Source organism: Diadema antillarum, unplaced genomic scaffold (assembly GCF_040938485.1).
Source record: "Diadema antillarum isolate AM-2024a unplaced genomic scaffold, OU_Dant_1.0 seq00001165_RagTag, whole genome shotgun sequence".
NCBI classification, from domain to species: domain Eukaryota; kingdom Metazoa; phylum Echinodermata; class Echinoidea; order Diadematoida; family Diadematidae; genus Diadema; species Diadema antillarum.
The window spans coordinates 605,902-628,551 of NW_027271972.1; the positions used below are offsets into that span (position 1 = coordinate 605,902).

At 38.9% G+C, this 22,650-nt stretch overlaps 1 protein-coding gene across 1 annotated transcript in view; it reads right to left on the reverse strand.

The window, feature by feature from the left end:
• Window positions 1-608: 608 nt before the first annotated feature.
• The window catches only part of LOC139744367 (uncharacterized), a 39,356-nt gene continuing 17,314 nt past the window's right edge, over window positions 609-22,650 (reverse strand). The window contains exons 14-33 of the mRNA XM_071654808.1: window positions 20,999-21,113; window positions 20,490-20,611; window positions 19,715-19,760; window positions 19,216-19,285; window positions 18,671-18,689; window positions 17,395-18,140; window positions 11,948-12,265; window positions 11,143-11,475; window positions 10,175-10,407; window positions 8,781-9,160; window positions 8,216-8,318; window positions 7,456-7,619; window positions 6,639-6,785; window positions 5,822-5,890; window positions 5,313-5,381; window positions 4,996-5,047; window positions 4,296-4,440; window positions 2,593-2,730; window positions 1,556-1,717; window positions 609-817 (exon numbers count right to left, since the gene is read on the reverse strand). Of these exons, the coding sequence (XP_071510909.1) occupies window positions 609-817; window positions 1,556-1,717; window positions 2,593-2,730; window positions 4,296-4,440; window positions 4,996-5,047; window positions 5,313-5,381; window positions 5,822-5,890; window positions 6,639-6,785; window positions 7,456-7,619; window positions 8,216-8,318; window positions 8,781-9,160; window positions 10,175-10,407; window positions 11,143-11,475; window positions 11,948-12,265; window positions 17,395-18,140; window positions 18,671-18,689; window positions 19,216-19,285; window positions 19,715-19,760; window positions 20,490-20,611; window positions 20,999-21,113 (3,640 nt within the window). The remainder of the gene's footprint in view (window positions 818-1,555; window positions 1,718-2,592; window positions 2,731-4,295; window positions 4,441-4,995; window positions 5,048-5,312; window positions 5,382-5,821; window positions 5,891-6,638; window positions 6,786-7,455; window positions 7,620-8,215; window positions 8,319-8,780; window positions 9,161-10,174; window positions 10,408-11,142; window positions 11,476-11,947; window positions 12,266-17,394; window positions 18,141-18,670; window positions 18,690-19,215; window positions 19,286-19,714; window positions 19,761-20,489; window positions 20,612-20,998; window positions 21,114-22,650) is intronic.

A 22,650-nucleotide genomic window follows, 5' to 3' on the forward strand; every position in this document is an offset into this window, starting at 1 on the left:
TGCCTTTTGAGTGTTGAGCCCTTTCACGTGTTGCAAAATGTCTCAAAGTATAAGCCAGACTGATAAGAAAAAGTCCTATGTCTGACAGGATCGTTGTGCAGGCACGCTATGCTACATTATTCTTGGCACAAGTCCAATAAGTTATAATATATATATATTGTGAGTGCAAAAGCTTATTAAACATGATTTTCAATGAGTCATTGCACACAAAAGTAGATATTTCATACCCGTATGAAGATCAACCATATTACTGAATGAAGGAAATGAGTGACAAATTCCTGTGCAGAGACAAGAAAAAGTGAAAAGTGAAAAATGTGTTGCTCAAAAAGATTTTTGAACCAAAATCATGCCTAATGAATATCAATGTGTGTTGAAATTACATAATTCTAAATAACAGTCCATCATTGCTTTTAATGACAGAAAAAATAAACAAACAAACAAAAAACAACCCACACTTCATTCATATCATCCTATACCAGTATTAAAGCTATTCCAGTACAAACATTACTTCATCAACATGGCAATAGTACTGCGGCATGACAGCTTACTGTTGCTGTTTAATCTTTTCACGCTCATTACAGCATTGTTCATTGAAACGTAACTCTCTCCTAGGATGTAACCTTTTCATTCTGACTTCCGTTCTCTTTATTATCTCCTTCTTGTAATTTTCCTTCCTGCTCTGCCTTCTCCTTCTCCTCAGCTTCCTTCTTCCGCCGGATCTTCTCCTCCCACATCTTCTGCTCCTTGCGTTCCTGCATCGAGTTGAAGACGAGCTCTAGGGACTTTTGGAGTTGGATGTCCTTCACGGCATCAGTCCCTGGGAATGAGCGGGAATTTGCAAACAAAACGTGAACAACATTCTTGTGATATTTGTCATGGATAGATATTAAAACCTGTGAGGTAACTCATGCAAACATTTTGAAGTTATGTGACAGTTTTTGCAACTTCTGATCCGCCACAAACAATAGATGGGATGCTAGAAGTAAAAGTACAAGGAAAAGTTGCTGTTCATTCTCCATACAGGATGAATTTTCTCATGTGATCATTCATTATGATGGATCAAAGCAGACACATCAATTCAATGTTTGTAACAGAGGATTCATGAAATAACCTTTGAAATTATTGAGGATTGCATTGCACTGGATTCTTACTGAATTCCTTGACAACAGCATTTTAAGCCACTTAATCTTAATTGACAATCAAGCCCTTGTTATTCATAATCAGGAAGTTCACTAAAGTACAGCAGTCTGTGCATACTCTCTGGAAGGATCACTTCCGGAAAAAAAAAATGAACAATTTTAACATGAATATAAGCAGTCAAGCCAAAGCAACATAACAATGACAACCACATAAATTGTAGGAATTTTAGGAACACATATGAAATCAGAAGAAACTAATGCAATGTGGCACCTCCAGCACATCAACTTGAAGAGCACTTCCAGTCGTACTGTATGACCACAGTCACTTGAGGAGACCACAGAGAAAGGTAAAGTCCCTCCTCTATGGACATATTGAGTAACGGCTGCCCTGGGAGGTCAAAGGTTAAAGAACTTACCTAGCATCTTTCTAGCCTCCTCTCCATCCACCAGGGGGTTCAGCCAGGTGGACTTGCGGACTTCCTTGGGCTGCAGCCCGGAGCCCCGGGGCACGTAGATCATGAAGACAATCTCAGATACCTCTCTCTCCTTCAGCATCAGGTTTGGCTTGTTGAAGTCCTCTGTAGACATTCACACAAAAATACGGTCTTCATGATGCCAGTAGGCCACTTCACACACAAAACTTCGACATTGAGCTTTAATATGTTCTCTGTGTACCTATGTTAGCTCATCTGTTTTCCTGGTTTTTTTTTTCTTTCATAATCTTGCCTTGTCCCTTCACTGTTTTCACTGTTATAATATTGTATATCTATACTTTGATAAGTTTGCTCATGTTTACATGTATTTTGCATATATAATGAATCGGAAATAAAAATTGAATTGAATTGACTCTGTAAAGTGCACAAACTCTTCCATGTGCCATTAAGAACAAGCCTGCTGAATCCATAAGAAGTAATCCTTAGAGGAGCTGCTGGCATTACAGATTGCTCAAATTAATTGTGACCATTAATTAATGATGTGGCCAATGCATAATTTTCTCACTTCAGACGTTATGACCATCTATCCCTCCTCTTTTTCTTTTTCTTCTCATCCCTTTTCTTCATACTATTGTTAGTTGTTAGTTTTATCATCACTACAACTATCATTTCTTGCTACTACTACCCAGGTACTGCTTTTACTGATAATTACAGTGATTAGTAATATCAATATTACATAATTCATATGATGTGAAGGTAACAAATTACTACACATTAGTTACAGTATTTGAATTTCTCATTGTATCACTATCATCTTCTGTGGTAAGTATTATATACACAAATTGTAAATTGGTAGTTTATAATTACAATCATGGGTTCTAGGGCAATTACCCTCTGGACAATTACCCCAAACCCTTCCCCTGACCATAACCCTACTCCTAATCCTGAACCTAATCCTAACCCTAACCCCAATGACAATGACACCCACTGACCATCACTCTCCACTTGACCAAACTCACTCTTGGTGGCTCCAAGGATGGAATTGTTGATCTCCTTCTTGGAGGGGAAGTGGTCGCACTCCTTGAAGTATGCCGGTAGATCCTTGGCCTCCATCTCTGTCTCAGGGTGGATCCTCTTGGCAAAGACGTACTCGTAGACTGAAAGGAGGAAAGTATTTTATTGCTCTCATTTGTTACACACAATCTTCAGCCTATGTCTGGTCAGACATGTCATGAGATGTCATTCATCTTTTACAGCATCTGCACATACACGTACTGTCAAGCAAAACACTTTCGCAGCATGAAATTTTTGCAAATTGGAGCCAACGGCCCTTTTTGCTGCATGAAATTTTCACGAAATGCCACTGGCATTCAAATGCATAGTGTCAGCAAGAACTTTTGTGTGCATTTCATTTTGAGAATCTTGGCTCCAAAGAATTTCACCAAATGAGAATGCATTCAGTGTACATTTCTGCTTTTACAGTGGTCAACAGAAAAAAAAAAAGTTTAACAAAGTACCAGCGGAGTACAAAAAGCCTCATTTCTGACAGTGCAGAAAAAAAAAAAGCACAAAAACTGTGCTCGCACATCTGAGATGACTTGCTGTATTCAGCAGAAATAAAATCTGGCATTTAACAAAATATTCTTCTTCAATGCACACACACCAACATTCATCCCACCAATGGGAACAAGTAAAATCTTCCATTATGATAATCACTTCAAATCAAATAGTAGATTTTGTCAACTTGTCCTTCATGACTACCTAGTAGAAGCTCATTGCTGGAAGTGGTGGCCTGAATTTTCTTGCTAAAAATATTTTGTCATAACCCTTTACGACAATTGTTTTATAATTACCTGCATCTACAGTTTCTGTAGATGAAATTGGTAATAAAAATCTGAAATGGCTTGTACACCTGGATTTTGCCATGCATAGATGTGCACAATTGATTGAAGCAATGCAACAACTGATATGGTTTCTTGCTGACAGAGGGCACTGCTGTTGCTTCCCTTTAAGTGGCTTAAGTAATTGCATTCCACAGCAGTTCAGCTGGAAGTTTAACAGTTAACCCATTCCTTACGGGAACCTGGTTTACCAGGTTCCCGTGGGAGCAAAATGAAGACAATGGTGCCTGCTTCAGTGGCCTAAATTCATGTTTCTTTGTGTTAAAATGCTCAGAAAAGTGGGTTTGATAAAAAGATCAGAGTTTATTCTATCAGGATTTGTTCTCCTGCTGTTTAAATAAAAGGGGGGGGGGGGTTTACAGTATTATGTACCTTTTCCTGATTTAGTTTTTTTCTTGTTCTGCTGCAAACTCGTACAAACATGTACATAATGATCAAGGCTGAGATCAGTTAGAAATGCGGGTTCGCTGACCCCAGTCACCTCATTCAGGTACCTGGTTTTGTGTAGAACAAAAGATTCTGAGAGCTCATCAGCGCACGCTCTATTCATACCTCGCACCCGATCGATATTTCCATTGTTCACGGGCACATGTAGTTGACCGTAGAAAGGGGGACACAATGAACCGCTTGACTGCCTTCACACAGCTGGATTACCAACCTGTGTGCCTCTCTGTCGATGGGCGAAAAGAATCTTGTTTGGGGGCATTAAAGGCACTCATAGAATTGCGGAAGGAATGGGTTAAATTCCTATGGGAAGAGCTGTCATATTGTGAAGGACTGAAGTCAGTACAATAAGTTTACAGTTGATGAATTCCTCTTACACTTCTTTTTATCCATGAACTCGTCCATCTCCCAGAGATCCAGGTGAATCTTGGGTTTGCCCACACCATGCCACCTTGCTATCTTTTTCATCAGTGTGTAGTAGTACTTGATGAAGGACTTGAAAGACCCAGCATGGATGCGGCTCTATGGATATCAATGATTCAGATGAAATTACATATATAGTTTCATGATGGAAGGATTAATGAACATATTTACATCATATGTTGCTAACTTTAAAAAAAAAGCTACCAAGTTTATTTACTAACAGTAATACACACATAATTTAGATCTTTATTAATCCTGCCTACTGTGATTTTGATGAATAGTACTGACCTGAATTGATGCATTCTTTTCTGAATATTTGCACCAATTCTAGATGTACTATCACACAATTTGCAAACAGCAGCAATCAAAGCTGATGGTACTGCAAGCTGATTTATATTTACACTAGACTGTGTAAATGTTTTAAACTATTTCTTCTGCACAAACTCACAGATGCAATGCGTCATTGACGATATTTCCACCCGATACTTGCTATTACACCAGCTGATCTAATCTATCGACTGCATTCCCAAACATCCATAATCAAACATGTGCATTATTTTTATGCCCATCTTCATCATATGTCTTCCTGCTATCAGCATGCTGATTACTTTACAGTTCTCCTGCTTGTTTTTCTCTTGACAAATCACGACTCACCTTTTCCTTCACCTTGGCCAGCATTCTCCTCACAATCATCCCTCGGACAAACCTGCAAAAATAAAGTACGAGCTTGATTTTAATCATCACACTACGAAAACCATTGATATTGCTGGTAGCCTGCCATTTTTGTATTCACACATTTTTCTAGTTGCTCCTGATATGGCACAAGCCTATTAATTTTTCACTCTGAACAGGCAGCGCTGTAAAAACAACTACCATTTTATCTACATTTCATCACAAAAAGACAGGCTGAGACAATGTGTGCATTCTACATAACATTGTATGTAATAGATCATCATAAGATGAAATCTCACCTCTGGATGCTGACTGCAGCCCTCTTCATTTCTGCCTTGGAAACACCTCTGGTCTGAGCATTGAACAATCTAGAAAAAAATCAGAAAGAAAATTCCCATAAACTAATAATGAACATACACGTGTACAAGTATCTTATTTTATCTTTATGATAATTTCAACATTTCTTATTTGTACTTGTTCTACAACTGAGACAATAGCAGTTAATTTTCTGATTTGCACTTAGACAAGTGAAAAAATATCAAATACAAACACGTGATCATGTGAGTTTTAGATAACAATGGAGGGAAAAGCAATGCTTGGTATTTGTAACATTCTAGCCATTGTAAATTACAGTAATTATAATACACAGCTTTGATTTGATTTTTTGTTGTTGTCATAAACATGATTTTCTGTCAAGCGTGAATATGATAATGAATAAACAGGTCTTAGCAAAGGCAAGTTTCCTGCTACCTAACCATATATGCATAGAAATAGAGAGGAGAGGAGGGGAGTCTGGAATAATACATACTCATGGATGTCTACACTGGGGCCAATTCTCTTTAGTAGGGCCATCTGTCTTCTGTGCTCAGCCGCTTGCCTGTAGAGCAATAATGATTAGAACCAAGCAAACTTAGTAAAGAATAGGGGCAAAAACCAGCAGAGGAAAGGCAGTTGCATAAAGAAGTCAGTGCATACATGCTAAAAAGTCACATGTTGAATGTCAACAGCTACCCAAGAAATGGCACATAAAGAAGTTAACTTTATACACACAATTAGATATCTAAAGTAGAGCTGATCTCACAGTCAAGAGAATCTACGTAAGCACATAAAAAAAGAAAATTTGAATATTCTTTTCAATACAACCTGTCACGTTTATTGCTCATATTTTCACATTGCTTCAGCTAAATCTATTTTGCAAAAGCATTCACACTTTCAGCAGATTTTATAATGGAATCACACTGCTCATCATGGGATCATGACAACTGTAAGTTGAGGAATGATGAAATCATCCTTGCAAGTAATTAACCCATTGAGGACGGACTGATTTTGCTACAACTCGCATTTCCCATAGACAGGTGCCCGAGTATACTTGGGACTCATCCTCAACGGTGGGGTTAAATGTCTGATAAAAACAATGAACCAGTAATCCAAACTTCCAACATCCAGTTTAAATTAAGAAAATTACTGCATACAAGAAAGTTACGATCCATCAACTTCCAGTTAGCCAAGCTAGTCTTGATAGCAATGTTTGGGCATAGTGAAGGCTGACAAAAATACATCAATATCCCATCAGTCCACACAGGAAGTTGCTCATGATACATACAAATTTTGACCCCTGAACTCACTCTTGGAGCATCATGTTTCGCTTGGCTTGCCGCAGCTTCTCCTTGTTGAGCTTGTCCAGCATGTATTCCTTCTCCCAGTTCTTGAAGGTGACGTCATCTCGCTTGTACAAGGCGATCTCTCTCTTCCACAGGTGCTCAAGGTAAGCTCTGGTGAGAAAAAAAAAAAACATGAAGGAAATTGGCTGGACACTACTCTTCATGTAATCATAGTTTGTGTGGTATTTATCTCTTCTGCTATGCAGATCCTATTAAAAAACAACAACAGCATGATGCTATTCTATCCAAAAATCATTCGTACTCTCTGTAATAGACACAGTGGCACTGACAAATGTAAGGAAGAGAAGATAGCAGTCTGCTACGATATATGATGGACGAGGGTCATGACAATTATAGAAATTACAATTATTACATTCAATCTGACTCATTTTCAAAACATGACGAGTACCTGTACAATGCCAGGTAGTTAATTCAATGAGAACGCACAATGAGCGCCACAAGATTATAGAAAGGCATTGTACAGAAAATGACTACTATTATCATCCACCAACCATAAACCAATGCTTGCAGAGCCTGGATATGTGGTTATCATGCAAAACCAGTTTCTCTTCTCCCAGAGGGAATTGGCAAATCATTCATCGACAATATTAAGCAAGACGTGCATGGTGGTATTGCATATTATGTGGAATATAGAGAGGAAGCTTATGCAGGACATTTGAAAAAATTATTATAGACTGGTGGAGGTACATCACTGTATATATTTAACCATTCATACTTGAAAAAGTATAATAGATTGGTGGAAGTATATATCATATCTCACCTCTCCGTTGCAAATGCTTCCCTCTCCCTCTTCTCCTGCCTTGCTTTCTCAGCCTTACTCAGTCTCTTCTTGGTATCTCTGGAAGAGGTCTTGTTGAAGAGCTTCTGGATGTCTACGGATGACTTGGCTTCCTGCTGCTTCTGGTAATACTCGTATTCAGCACCCTGGAGAAGTAAAATTCAGACTCTGTGTTGTCATTGTTTTCCACTTTGTCTCCCCCCCCCCCCTTTTCTCTATTACATTAAATGGCACAATAAAGTAGGTAGAGGTAGCAGAGGGCAATAAAAGGACAAAGTGTAAGCTTACGGAGCAGTGTAGTGATACTGCTCTCTCTCTCACAGGCTCTCTTTCTCACGCACACAGACACACATACACTTAAGTGTAGCACATAGAGCAATATTGGGATACTACTGTCTCTTCCAGTCTATACATTTTGTACATGCACACAAACACATGCACACACAAACACACAGGCAAGCTTAAGCAACTTACTGATATATTTTTCTCTTCCAGTGGCTCCTTCTCTCTTTTTTTTTCTCTCAAACACAAACATTCATACACAGATACACACATGAAATATTACTATCACCATAAACCAACCCAAAGCTGTTTGTTGTTGAGAGGCAGTGTAAGATTGTGACCAGCAAGTCTCATCAAATTGCACTTGATACTTGCGTTTGATCTGTAATCAAGAATGCAGTGGAATACGCAGGACTGGAACTGACCAAAAATCTACACTGTGCTGTGATGCTATACTCACAGGATTCGAATGTCCAAACTCAGGTACAGGTCGCCCTTCCCACATCGCACCCTTCTGCCTTCCACTGGGAGAGACAGGACGGCTGAATCGGGGAGATGTTGGTCTGCATCACAACAGCAAGCCAAAAAATATGAAGTCAACATTTAAATTATCTTAAGATGTCTTTGACAGCACACTAGAGCTGAAGAGCAAAAACAGACAAGATTTGTGAGATTCATTACACATAAGAGTATTGCCATGTGTACATCACTTAGATAGATATTGTGTTCATTATTGTGAAAGGAATTATATCATAATTGAGCATTTCATTCATATTCACTGTTACAATATTTCACAAGTGGAAAAAGAAGGCTGTTTCGATGTCATTTACATCCTTACGTCTTTCACCATGAAAATATCAACTGCCATAACCTGGTGTAAACAAACATTCCTTCCTGTCTACAAACTGCCAATGTAGATTAACGCCAGTCCAGAAATTTCCCATGAGGGTGCCTTTCACAAATTTCCTCACATAATTCAAATAAAGTATCCACCAGTTTTCCTTTGTAAAGAGTTTCATTCTCACCTTGGTGATGTGGGCCTGGATGGGGACACGCTCAGTCTAGGTGAGGGAGACCGGACAGACGGCCTTGCTCTTCTAGCTGATGCGGGCCTCACACTCCCACCGGTGTCTGTGGGCAGACCCAGTCGGGGTGCAGGACCAACCCCTGTCCGCTGTCCCGGGGCAGAGCTCGGTCGTCTCCCAGGGACCTCCAGCAAGGCGGGATGGTCGGTCGACGGAGCGGTAGTGATGGTGATCGAAGGGGAGGCAGCTCCGGAGGAGAAGCCCGTGGCATCACCGCTGCGAGAAAAGTCGAGCTCGCTGTCTGGGGTGCAGATAGATGTGCCCGCTCCATCGTCATCAATGATGCCCAAATCGTCATAGTTATCGGTGATAGCAGAAACCTGAGCATAGGAGGAATGAAGGCAATCACAAACCGGTAAGTGTTGATTTCATGTTTCTCTGTCACACTTAAGTTTGTATGTCAACAGAACATCTTTACTAAAGCAACAGTATGGCTTCAATTTCAACTTCTACATGTATCTTCTGAAAACCTTGTTCAATTATGCTACATTGCTCCTAGTAATTCTCGGCTTGAAAGTGTTGCCTGGCAAACTGTGAACAAATATGAAAAAATCATGCCAAGTCAAAGGAAGCTATAACCATTAGGATGTCAGGGCTTATTCTGGGGGCATCTAGACATTTGTCCAGTGCATTCATAAATTCCATTTGCATTCATAATCAATGATTTACTTGCCTAATATAATTTTGTTTACATTGGAAAATGTGGTTACCAAGTTTCACTCCCTGCATAATGTTGCCTGTCAATAATGAGATTACAAACATTCTAGCCTCAAGAAACTGACTGAAAATTACACTAATTCACAAGATGTAAATGTAAATCTATGTGCTACCTATCTAACCAAGAAATAGATACTGTAAAACAAGGAATTTTTGCGTGCACTTTAATTTCGCGAATTTCGCGAGCGCCAAGATTCGCGAAATTAAAATGCACGCGAAAGTCCTTGTTTACACTATATGCATTGAACGCCAGTGGCACTTCGCAAAAATTTCATGCCACGAAAAAGGCTGTCGGTTCCAATTCGCGAAAAATTCATGCGGCGAATATATCATGTTTTACAGTACATTAAAATAACCCCAAATATACAACCTTGTCAGAGAACAATATCGCATACACATTCCGTCTGCAATGCTGGAACATACAAGCATTCATGAATGTTGGTGGCACAGCGTGTACAGCGTTGGAAAGCATTGCAAGCCGTTAGGTTGTAGCAATGATACTCATTAAGTGCTAGCCATTCCGTGCTAGTATAGACCTGTGCTCTGTAAAGTTCCATAAAATGCAGCAAACTAAAAAGACTTTATTATGATCAGGGTGACAAGATTAGGCCTATTACCTCTGCATCCTCTGAAGTAATGGTGAGTCTGCTCTCTGACATAAGTCCAGGGCTGCCCTGTCCACTTGCATCAGCATCACCAACAGCAACAGATTCCCCCTTCATTGAGAAGTCAGTATCTCTTCTGCTCGATGCTGAGCCTTGCCGAGATGACGCGGCTTTTGAGCGGGCGGATTTTGGCCTTGTCGGGGGAGACGGCGATGGACTTGGAGTCCGACTACCAGCCCTAGACCCTGGAGGTGGCAAAGAAATGATATGAGGATTAAAAGAATACAAATATAAATCTTGCAGCTTATTGATATACAAGTGTCTTATATAGGTTCTCTTGATGCACATACAAAACTCAACAGCACAAAAAAGTTTGCTTTACATCCTCCAGTTTCTATAGGAGAGGACAGGAAATCAAGTTGCAGTGATTAATATCTTTTGTTTCATGAATGGGGCACTCTACTAGACAGCTTATCACCTGTGAATGCTCAGCAAAAGGTACACCTTGTTAAAGTACAAGTATCTGGACTCTATTTTCCCCCTTTTGTTTTGCAAGTTGATCACTACATGTATGTCACCAAAACACACAAACAATCATGTTTAGATCTCCTTTCTATCTTTTGGCACTGATACAAGGCTTAAGTGGGCAGTTTCGACAAGTTTGCTAATGCACCAGGAGACATGCTTTTTGAAGGTGAAAATTATTTCTGTGTTCATAGTTGTTGTTTTTTTTTCTAAAACTAACCATATATAGTAGATAAGTCTTAGTTCCAAGTTGTCTCTACAGAAGAATGGCACACAAAACAAATCATACCAGCTGATGAACATATTTCAACACAGCTTAAATCAGCTATCTGATTATACAATGCAAAAACCTTCACAAATAACATTCATGAACATATACATAGACAAACTTTTCTATTGTCAACCTGCATGTAAGAATGAACTCTTTCAAATGGTCAGTAAGGGCTATGACATACCTCCCGGAGATGCCCCTATGTTGGGAGACAAGTGACCACCCACAGAACGAGGGGAAGGTGTGCGAGATGCAGTCCTCAGTGAGGGTGACGAGGACCTCGAGAGCCTTGGACACGGTGTTGGCGATGGTGAAAGGCGTGGCGAAGCTCCCCCTCCTGACCGAGGAGTGGCAGGCCTGCTGTTTTGGGGGCTAGTCCGGGGAGTGAGAGGCTTGCTGCTGACTGCAGGCATCATCAGCAGGTACTCAGGCACATCCCTGGGATGCTGGGCATGGCGCTGGGGTTCAGCCTCGTGTGTAAGCAGGTCCCTATGTTCACTCAACAGCCTCATGTAAGCTGGGATACAGACAGCACAAATGAAATTACATTAACAATGGAAATATAGCTATTCTTGAAACAAATCATTTCAAAATAAAAGCACATTGTACATGTACGAAGCAATTCTGATGGAAAAAACGTGCTGTTACTTACATACTCGCACTCTATTGAAAAGTCATCTGGCAATCGACTAGTCGTCAAGCTCTAACAAAACCAACCCTAACTGCAAACAACCGAATACAGTATTCACAATCCACAGACCAACAAATTTCACTTAGACAATAGACGTACAGGAATAATTAGGAATTTCAACGACAGTTCCAACAACCGAATCTGCTAGATGACACATGCTTCAAACTGTTTATACTGTACTTGACATGTTTTACAAAACTATTTCACATCCACTATAACATAAACAACCATATGAAACCAAACATTAATCCACAACTGAAATGATAGTGATGGACACAAGTGCAATGGTCATAGTTACCAGTAGGCGTGTTATTTTGTGACCTGACATGTGCCTGCTTGGAGCCAGGCACTCCATGCTGCACATCCAACTCAAGCGATACAACTTTTGCCCTGGGAGTGAGTGGGTCCTGATGCTGAGAGGTGGATGTGTGATGTGGGCTGTTGCTGTTGTCATGGTGATGATGATGATGATGATGTGGATGATTCTTCTCATACGTTTCCACGGGGACAAAAGAGTGGGAGTCACTGGGAGGAGCAGCATGCATGGATGGTGATGATGAAGATGGGGAACTATCTACGGCTTTAGCCCTGAAAGTGTGCTGGCTTGATGGTAGCACTGAAGGACGTAAAGTGGATAGACAGAGGGGCGGATGGACAGATGAACAAGAAACAGATGCACGAATGAGTCAAGACTGAACATGGACACATCAGAGCAATGACTAAGCAACAAGCTTGCGCAATAACGAGGAACATGCACATATTTTCTGAGTGAAAGCAGTATTTGAGAGTCACAACCACAATTCTGTCATGATCTACAAAACATTTTTCTTGAAAGCAATGGATGCACTCAACACGTCTTACTTAAATGGAATCTGCTGAAAGAACCATGAGGAAAAAGATGCAGTTCTAAAAGCACATTTTGACAGATTATGAATTTGCAGCATGAACTTTTGTACACTAGGGCCCTGTTTCATAAAGCTGTTCGTAAAGTTACAAACAACTTACGAGCGACTGGTGATCAGTTCTGATGTGCTATACTTATCAGAATGTCCATAATTTAGCACAAGAACTGATCACCAGTCGCTCGTAAGTTGTTCGTAACTTTACGAACAGCTTTATGAAACACTCCCCAGGTGTATTCATTCATGAGCCACCACACCTACACAAACTACATTTCTTGACAAGTAATTCTACTCAATGCTTCAAAAATCATGTACTTGTACAAAATACAAGGCACATCAAACCAGGATCATAGCAAATTTTACACAAACATTAGAGACAACGTATCTACATGGTGAATGGTTGGTAAGCATTTTTGCATTGCTTTCTCCTTTCATCACACAAACAGTCATCTCATCTGAATTTCAAACGATGACTTTGGTGCAGTTCACAGTCAGTTTGAGTTGAGTTAAACCAGTCAGCACACAAAATGGGTGAATTTTTTAGGGTGTAATGATGCAGGAATATATTACAAAATGAGTATTGACCCATGCAACCAATTTCCAATGACACAAATTCTTTCACATTTTTGATCAAGCCAGCTGATTACATACACAATAAAAAATATAATTATCTTTAAAAAAGCCATGAAGGAAATACATTTATCACCATTCCCTTTCAACACTGAGAAAACAGAATATCTTTAAATACCAGGTCTCAGGGCAATGCATATTTTGTCAACTAGTGTTAACAGATTAAACGTTTATTGAGTAGTTAGAGGATTACTATGTTACAGTGTACTTGGGATCACTACAAAGTCATCACAACATGATAAAGGAAAGAGACATGTGAATTTGAAAGTATTGATGAGAAACAAATGAATAAATGCATTAGAATGTGTCAGCTTAGGATATTAGTTTTGTTGGGTGAATTCAAAGCTACATGAATGTTCTGAGGCACATGTGTATATACAAAAACAAAAAAGGAAAAAGATTTCATTCATCACTTCATGCAAAGAACAGCAAGTATTTTTCAAACCAAGGAAATATTAATGGTCAGAGTCAGTCAAACTAAGATGCAATTTTATTAGATCAGGATTTGGCTATGAATTGCTAAGAGGTTCTGAAGACTACAAGAGACAAATTAACTGCCACACTGCAAACCAATCATTTTAAGCTTGGTAAAAAATACCACAGGCAAGCCTAAAGAGTGTGATAATGCCCTGCCTCATTGGCAGGTCATAAATATATAAATTTGAAAATGTTTCTGTGCTTAAAAGAAGGTTGTGTAAAGAATAAAGGCAGTGCAATCTCAGTTTTAAAACATGAAATGATGCCAAATCTCAATGCACTGCAGTTTTTGAATTGTACAATTCAGAGATGCTTGGAATTATGCAAATTCCATTCAAGGCTTTCTTATAAGATCTTGGATATCTTCACAACATTGCAAACGGTATCGAATGGAATTGGTTCCGATTCTAGTTTCATACTTGTGTTCATCACATGGAGTCACGAACAAAAGACAACCTGGCACAGATCTTCCTGGCTTCTCTCGTTTTTATTGGGACCGAATTCTTGTTTCCATCATTTCATTTGATTCACAGTAAACACTACAAAAGTGCATCATTAGGGTTTCAATGGCCCCAGAAAAGGGTTGTTTCCCTATGCTACAAAGTCTCAAGTCTTCCTTTTCTCCCTTGTCAGTTTGAACTGGTTGTACCCTTAACAGCAACCAAAGACATTACCACCTGATTACTTCAAGAATAAGTGGAAAATTATACAAAATTAGAGCCATGCTCAGCCATACACTGCATAATCAATCACATCCTAATTCTCAAAAGTACCATGATACACATGGTGGAGGATGGTGGTATTATGGTATTGTACTAGCTTTGACTGTTTCTGTGATATTTCAGTCAGATACTAACATGGGGATTTTAAGGACACCTCAAATTCCTACAGTGACTACACTTTGTAATTCCTTTTTTTCTGTCTTTTAGAATTATGTCATCACAATCAACTCACTATAACACATCATGATAAACTGCAATGAACATATCAATACAAACTGTATGTTATCACATAAATCAGGATTTTGGCCTCTATTTAACACTGCCCCTCAAGAATTTAAATTATCAGTAAGACTATGAATACCCCGTCACCTACAGCCTAAGTTTGTAAATGCGTGCTACAAATTCTACTAAAAAAAGTGAGAAACTGGATAAGACTTTGACAATAAGAACAATCTTAACATGGCTGTAAAAACAGGAAACAGCCTCTGAACTTAAGCTGAGCTACAAGGTAATATGTTAAAGGGTGTGGTACACTGTATATCACTTACATGGAATACATTCTCGCTTTGATTTTCACTCTCCTTCATTTACAGATTGTTCATGTAAATACTGCACCTTGTGCACCGAAAGGCATTTTACACATTTTTATGAGGAAAATTCTTTATAATCCACTGAGTCATGATTATTGGAAGCCCATTTTTAAACATTTTGAATTAGAACATAATCTTGAAAATACATATCATGTCTTAGAAATTACTGTAACTACAACAGTGATTGTCATGCACAGAAACTACAATTTACACAGTGTACAGAAACTATGTATTCCACTCATATATTTACTTACCTGTAAAGGGTATGATACAATATTATACAAAAACTTCACAGAGATCTTGTGACACTACAGTGTATACGTATCAAAATAAGTGAAATCTATAAATGCATGGATGCTTCAACCAACTCTTATATTAAATTCCTTAATAGCAAATGGCAATACCTCTCAATGCTATTATGCATTCAAAACAAATTTCACATTGAACAGCACTTCAGAGCATTCTGTCTGCCTGTAGGCATTCAATAAAATACAATTCAAAGTCCTGTCTGTTTGTTTGTCATAAATTTGTTTCCCTCAAGCTATTGCCAAAACAGAGACATAAAATATATAATGCAAAGAAAATTGAGTATCACAGGTGACAGCGATAACTGCTGTGAACAAATATCGATATCAAAGCATACTATTGTGTATGCACACCATCACTGATTGGAATGCAGTGTTTGTGCCCTTGAAGAAGATTTTTGCACATAAAGGAAAGATTTACAATTACTTTTCACCTCTCAGAAATACAATTACTTTGGCATGACAAGAATACAGACTTAAATCTAAACTGCTGAGTAAATTCTTCTTGGTTTTTCTGTGAAAGTGTTCCCCACAATATTGTAATAGAATAAATGCAATGTTCATTTTATGAAATGAATACACAGCAATGAGTCGTGTCATACCAAACGTGATAACTCTGTCACTTGTGGTATTCAAATATAAAAGGCATACACAGAAAATGAGATGTTAACATGAATGGGAAAATTACAACTGGTGTACAAATGTCATGTACAGTGTAGTTAAATTCATCAAATGTAAGAGTAACTCATACATGTATACAGATGATGGACAAATTTGTAACAAGTATCACAACCAACGACAATCAAATATGTGCACCAACCAGTCACATATTCAGTAACGCTCATGCAGAATGCAAAAATGTGGGATAAATAAATTCACGACTGACTCATGATATATGGATGCACACAATGTTACAAAATTCTGGACAACCCCACAGGGAAATGTACATGATTACCCACACCAAACAATTCACTTCAGTAATGAAGACAATTTGGTTTTGAGTATTTTAGGAATATAGACAGAATTAACAGGAAAAACTACAACGTCACTGTTCCCTTTGATAACACTGATCATTGCCCAGAACTGTTGCCATCATTTTCAGCTCACAGAATGTAAACTTACTCTATCACTGTGAATGCCATTTATACAATGTAAGTGCTTGAAATGAAAATGCACCATCAGGCATAGCTCTAGTGATAATACTTCTGGCATCATATCCTACAACCAAAGATTTGAATATTTATGCGGACTTACATGTAGCTATCTATCCCCTAAAAACTGATTTGAATGAAATATTTTCATTTATAGATTTTCCTCCAACGTGAAATTTGAACAGTATGATTGTGACTGTAATTTTGGAATTTTCAGAGGGTAAAATTTAGATTACAATATTAAGAAATGACAAAAGCACACTGAATCAAATTTCCCTTGTAGTTGATCGATCATAATGAAGCAAAACGAGTAAGTGCTTTTTAATGTACATGGGCTGCTGCATATCTACACTAATGCTGATCTACTCTGATCTTCATCCAAATGCAGACTAAAATCACAGCTTCCATAAAAAACAACTCTATCTTTGGGATAACTCTCCTACCAAACTCTTTAGAAATGGTAAGATCATGCCACATGGAAATTAACTTCACAGATATTAGTACTTTATAACTCCATTAAAATAAACTAATCATTTTTTTTCCATCTTTAGAGTATATTCATATATATACAGTAAGAAGAGTTATGAAGACCTGTAACATCTTGTATGAGGTATCATATTGTTTGACATGAACAATGAGTGGCTGTTCTCATGAAGACATTTTGAATGAATACTGGTAGAGCCATGATGTGATGAAGACGAGTTGTCCAGTACAATTAGCTCATTTGGTAAAGATGATAGTGCACGTTGTAATTTCCCCAAGAAAATGATTCATAATATGATGAAATGGAGACATTTCAGAAGTTTAGATGATTTTCCTGAATTACTTTGTGAGTGGTGATGATTGTTAATCATGCGTAACTTCTTCACTTGTATCTGTGTTAGTGTGTTTCGTTACATCAGTATCTACATCAACATGTGACATGTCTTCACTAGTGTTATTCTGAATAGATGTAATTTCAAGGGTACCTTTTTCACTCTCAGTCTCAGATTGCACGTCGACTCCGTCCTCCGCCCCGGCACCATCCAGTCCTGGTCCCTGAGTGATCCCTTCTGAATCACCACACTCCAATTGTGTCTCCACATCTCCAGCTGGACTCTGTTCCACCACCTCCTGGTCCTTGTTCTCTCCCTTCTCCCCCTCAACTCTGGGGGTTGCATCACCACTGCTGGTATCATCCTCTCCGCGGTTTGGACTGGACACATCACCAGCTGATCTGGGAGTGTCTCCCGTTTCACTTCCAGGGAGGTTCTCTACACTGCTTGACCCCACTCTGTCGCTCTCATTAGTCCCAGCTTCAGCCTGTGCATGTCCATCCTCTCCGTTAAGTGGTTCCTGTTCCACGGGAGGGGCTGTCGCGATCAGATCATCTATTCCGTCCGGGGCTCCCTCTTGCCCAATCACGCCATGGTCAATGCTGCCCGTGGTCCTGGGGGTGTCCTCCGGGCTGAGGGTCTGGTCAGTCAAGTCCGCCAAGTCCACGTCGGACATGCTCCCGAAGCTGCGCTCGCTGGGGGCCATCATGGTGGAGGAGTTGTCCCCGCCCTGGTGGGAGGAGGCTCCCCCGTCCACGGTGGTGGGCTCCCCCGTCGAGCTCTCCCCCATCACCCAGCCCTGCGCTGGGATGGGGCTTGGGTAGGAGCTCTCCCGGGACTGACTGCGTAGGGAGTCCTTGGGCATCAGGCTCTCTGTGCTCTGGTTTGGAGCTTTGCTTCTGCGAGGGACAAAGGTATTCAGGGACACAGCTATTACATATCTTTAACCCCAAAGAGTTTCCTTTTATATCTTGCACTCAAGGGGAGACAGTAAACACACACTTACATAAAAAAGGTCTGACAATGTCTCCATCGCAAACTATCACAAACCTGTACCAAAATTTAATGTCACTAGCTTACTATTTAAGGATCTTATACTTCATATTCCAGGTAAACATAAATTTGACAGGTGCACACAAATAAGGCTTCAAATTCCTGTGAATACCAAAAAGTTATACTTAATCTTTTCAAGGGAAAAGTACACGATACATTTACATTTAGCTCTGTGATATAGAGAATAGTTTCACTTGCTGATTTGTTATGTGTAACAGTTTCATTCAAATACAAATGTGACTGAAATAACCATTGATACAATTTTCATATGAATTCATCAAGCACTTTAGCAATGCTCACACTTGAGAAAACTCAAAAGATTTAAAAAAAAATCTATTATCTACAGCTACAGTTTGTTCAAGAAAAAGCAACTCACCCATCTGTGGCTCTCCTCACTGTGTTTAAAATAGTATGAAAACCAGAAAGATTTTTGTTAATATCATAATAACATTGCAGATAGAGAAAATATTGGGAAAACTAGAAAGGGATCTGCTTTAATATGCTATCTAGAGACAACCTACAGTTAAAACCAGGATGAAATGTTACAATATTATCTGAAATATGAAATCTATTGCAAACTTAAAGAAATCTTTTAACAAATGATGACGTAAAGTTGATATTTACAGTTGCTTACATCTGAATATATCTGAAAGTGTACTTCAAACACAGAGAAGATGGACAACAATTAGAACACAACTGTGGCATATCCAGTCTTTATGGAGAACACATTAACACTAATTTTTACATCATTATTCCACAAACAAGCACAATAATTAACCTAAAAAAAAAGGGTGGGGGGGGGGGGGGGGGGGGGGGGGGTAAGGAAGAACAATTGGAAGCAAATTCCAGGATCAAGATCAAATAATTCTACAAGTGAGCCAACTCAATAATCCTTTACAGAGAAATTGCGTTGTAGGTTACCTTTGATGTGTGCTGGGGTGCTGATAGACATGTATTGCATATTGGGAGGGGCACTCGTGGTTCCCGATTCCTGCAAATAATGCATTCAAGCAGTAGAATATAATCACAAAAGCACTGATTACAAATTAGATGTTAACACTTGGTAGTTCTTAAAACATCATCAATAACAATACATGAAATACTCATTCATGGTATTGTCAAAACTGTGTTATGTTTTTTTCTCATTGTAAAACTTTGCATTAAGATTGAAAACTGTTTTTTATTGAATGGTAACAATTTATGTGTGTAGCATGGGGAGTCGAGACATGACCTCATTCATGACTTCAAGCAATACAATGAAGGACTTGATTAAGTTTTTGCAAAGAGATCAGATCCATGAGATCCCCCCAAGACAGCCACTAGAGACAGCACACATAACCATCGTCTGACTGACTTGCAACAAGAATTGTTTGATAGAACATCAAACAATTTTCTGTGTAACATTGATACTTACATGTACTTCTTCCCAGGGGTAGGCGCCGGCTTGTTTATGTCCCATTCTGGCACTGTATAGACAAGAAATTGTAAAGGGGAGAATAAACTTTGCGTGAAACCGTCATTTCACGAACCACAGCTTATCATCAAGTGTCACATCACACTGTCCATGTCTTTCATACCTGCTACCAAACTGGTTTTCTTTTCAAACATGCATTGACTGAAGACAAAGTAGCAATAGTCTTTTATGAAATCGGCAAATCAGATCTTCACCCCCCCCCCCATTTCAGTTACTGTTACAAAATAAATTTTTGTGACATGAACTCCCCCCCCCCCCCCCCCGAATTGGAGCCAATGTCCCTTTCTGTGTCATGAAATTTTCAAGAATTGCCCCTGACATTCAATGTATAAGAGTGTAGAAAATAACTTTCACATGCATTTTTATTTCACTAATCTTGGCTCTCATGAAATTCTCAAAATCAAAATGTATGCAAAAATAGTACAACTATGGCTATTCTTCTTTATCCAGTAAATACTGCATATTGCTGGACATGACATATCAGATAGAGAGACGTCAACACTGTAGTCCACCAAAGATCTTTTTTTTTATGGCGTGAGCTTGATACATATATATTTTTTCACAATTTTCCAGCCATTTTTTTTTTCTGATGATGACATGCAGTGTGTATGAAGATGTCCATATGCAAAACATATCCTGCCTACCCAAGAGAACATCAAGTTCAATAAAAAAAGAATCGAAAAAAAGAAAATCTTTGGCACATAATTTGGACAATTCTCACCTGGTCCTCCTCTTGTCCCCACCCAGTGACTTGATGGTTACCATGGAAGCAATGGTGGCAGGATGCATGGTGGTGCTACGGTGGCTGGCAGCCTGGGGCACACGGATGTTGGCCTCACATGCCTGGTTAGCATCACAACGAATAAATGCAAGAGCATTGACGGTCATGAAAATACAGCCATTTTGAACACTCATCATTTCACATAGAAGAGCGTCTTCATTCTTCTTCTTCTTCTCCTCCTCCTCTTCCTCCTCCTTCTTCTTCTTCTTCCTCTTCTTCTTCTCATTGTTCTACTTCTTCATCTTGTTAGCATCACAATTAATGAGTGCATGAGCATGGACAGGAATGAGAAAAACTACCATTTGTGAACACTCATCATCATTTCAGATAGACAATTATCTCCTTCTTGGCACATGTGTTCAAAGACTTCATTGACTTAATTTCAGAGAAATCGTATTAACATATTTTCTATTCTTTGATTTGGGCTTACTTTATCATCCTCCACTTACCCTACAGGAATGATACTTGTTCTTGGAAGGGTCTGATGCGGTCTTTGGTCTGTTCCCACCCCGGGTGCTACCAGCCGTCCTCATCGAGGTTCTTGTGGGTGGGGCACTGTGGATTCTGTATGATCACATTGCACGATAATTCAGTTAAGTGTTAACTTAGTCTTTAAAATTCTTGCATTCACAATATGACACAATTTGCATTCCAGTCATGACACAAGAGGTTATTTCGGATATTGATCATCTGCTACGGAACATATCTGTTCCTACGAAGTGAGCAGTACATAAGTCTGAACCAGTGAGATCACTGTCAGTTGTTTGTTTTGTTTTTGTTTTTTTCCGGGTGTCTCCATCAAAACTTAGATGATCACTTGTACTGCGTTTCTAGTTCTTTGTATACAATATATGTTGCAAAAGTAAAGATTGCAGATTTCAAATGTCATTGACTTCACTGGTCTGAATATGTATATCTAGTTTCCATTGGCTTTACACAATGAATAGTACTCTACAATGCAATACACTGTAGCACACTTATCGCAATGCAAACCCATGAAAGAAAACAGCACACACAAAAAAAAAAAACGTTCTACTGTGGCATATACTAATATAGTGCAAAAGTGGTGATGAAATTACTGTAGCCATCAAACTTCAGTATGTTTGTTTGTGTCTTTATTTTTCTTCTTAATCATATTTTTGTCGAATAACTGCTTTATAGGTTTTCTGTATTCACATTTCATTAACTCTGTATGGTGTGAAGCCAGACACCGTATCATCTGAATTCAATTGAATAATAGTGCAAAATTGTACAAAGTTTTTCACAATTGTATGCATTCCAAATATGAACAACCCGAGAGAGAAAATAAACACAGTAACACAATAGAAACATGTGATGAATCTATAATTGCCTATCTGTTCTTTATATTCACAGGATTTTATCGTGGTTTGAGATGCTAGAACATCCTGAGATTATTGTTAGTATATGTGTCAGTATAAGATGAAAAACAACAACAACAATAATAGTAACAACACAGATGCCATGAATAGATTGAAAAAAAAATCTAACATTTATTTTCTGTTTCCTTGTGACTACTGTATGCATTAAGTGTTCCTTGCAACAGTATGTATATCCCAAACCATATATCAATCAAATTTGATAGAATCTTTCCCTTATGTGCTGCATGTCGAGGGCTATTTGAAGCGATCTTCAAATGTTTGCTTTATTGAGGTCAACTTGCACTATTCAATTCTTCTAGCAGGCAAATAGTTCTCCAATCATCAAGTAGCAAGGGATTTCATTTGGTGGAAACTTTGTTGCTACTCCAATGCCTCTTGTGTATTATGCACACAGTCCAACCTCTCTCTATAATATCTGGACATGTCAGGACGGACGCTTATCCAGATAAGGGATTTGGCCGGATATGGGAGATTCAATGTTTAATACACGCAGCTGTCTACCCAATGGTAGTTACAAGTGTACATGTAACCTCTTGCAGGTAGCGTATGCTGAGGTGATTTGGAGGAAGTGATTATCTGAATGCATGTGATTCCGATGAAAATTTGATGTGAATGTAAGTTAATTATGCTGGGAATAATATGTAATTAATGTGAGTTTGTGTAGGAATTTTGTTTGAGTTTGAAATCCTCCTTTTCCTTGT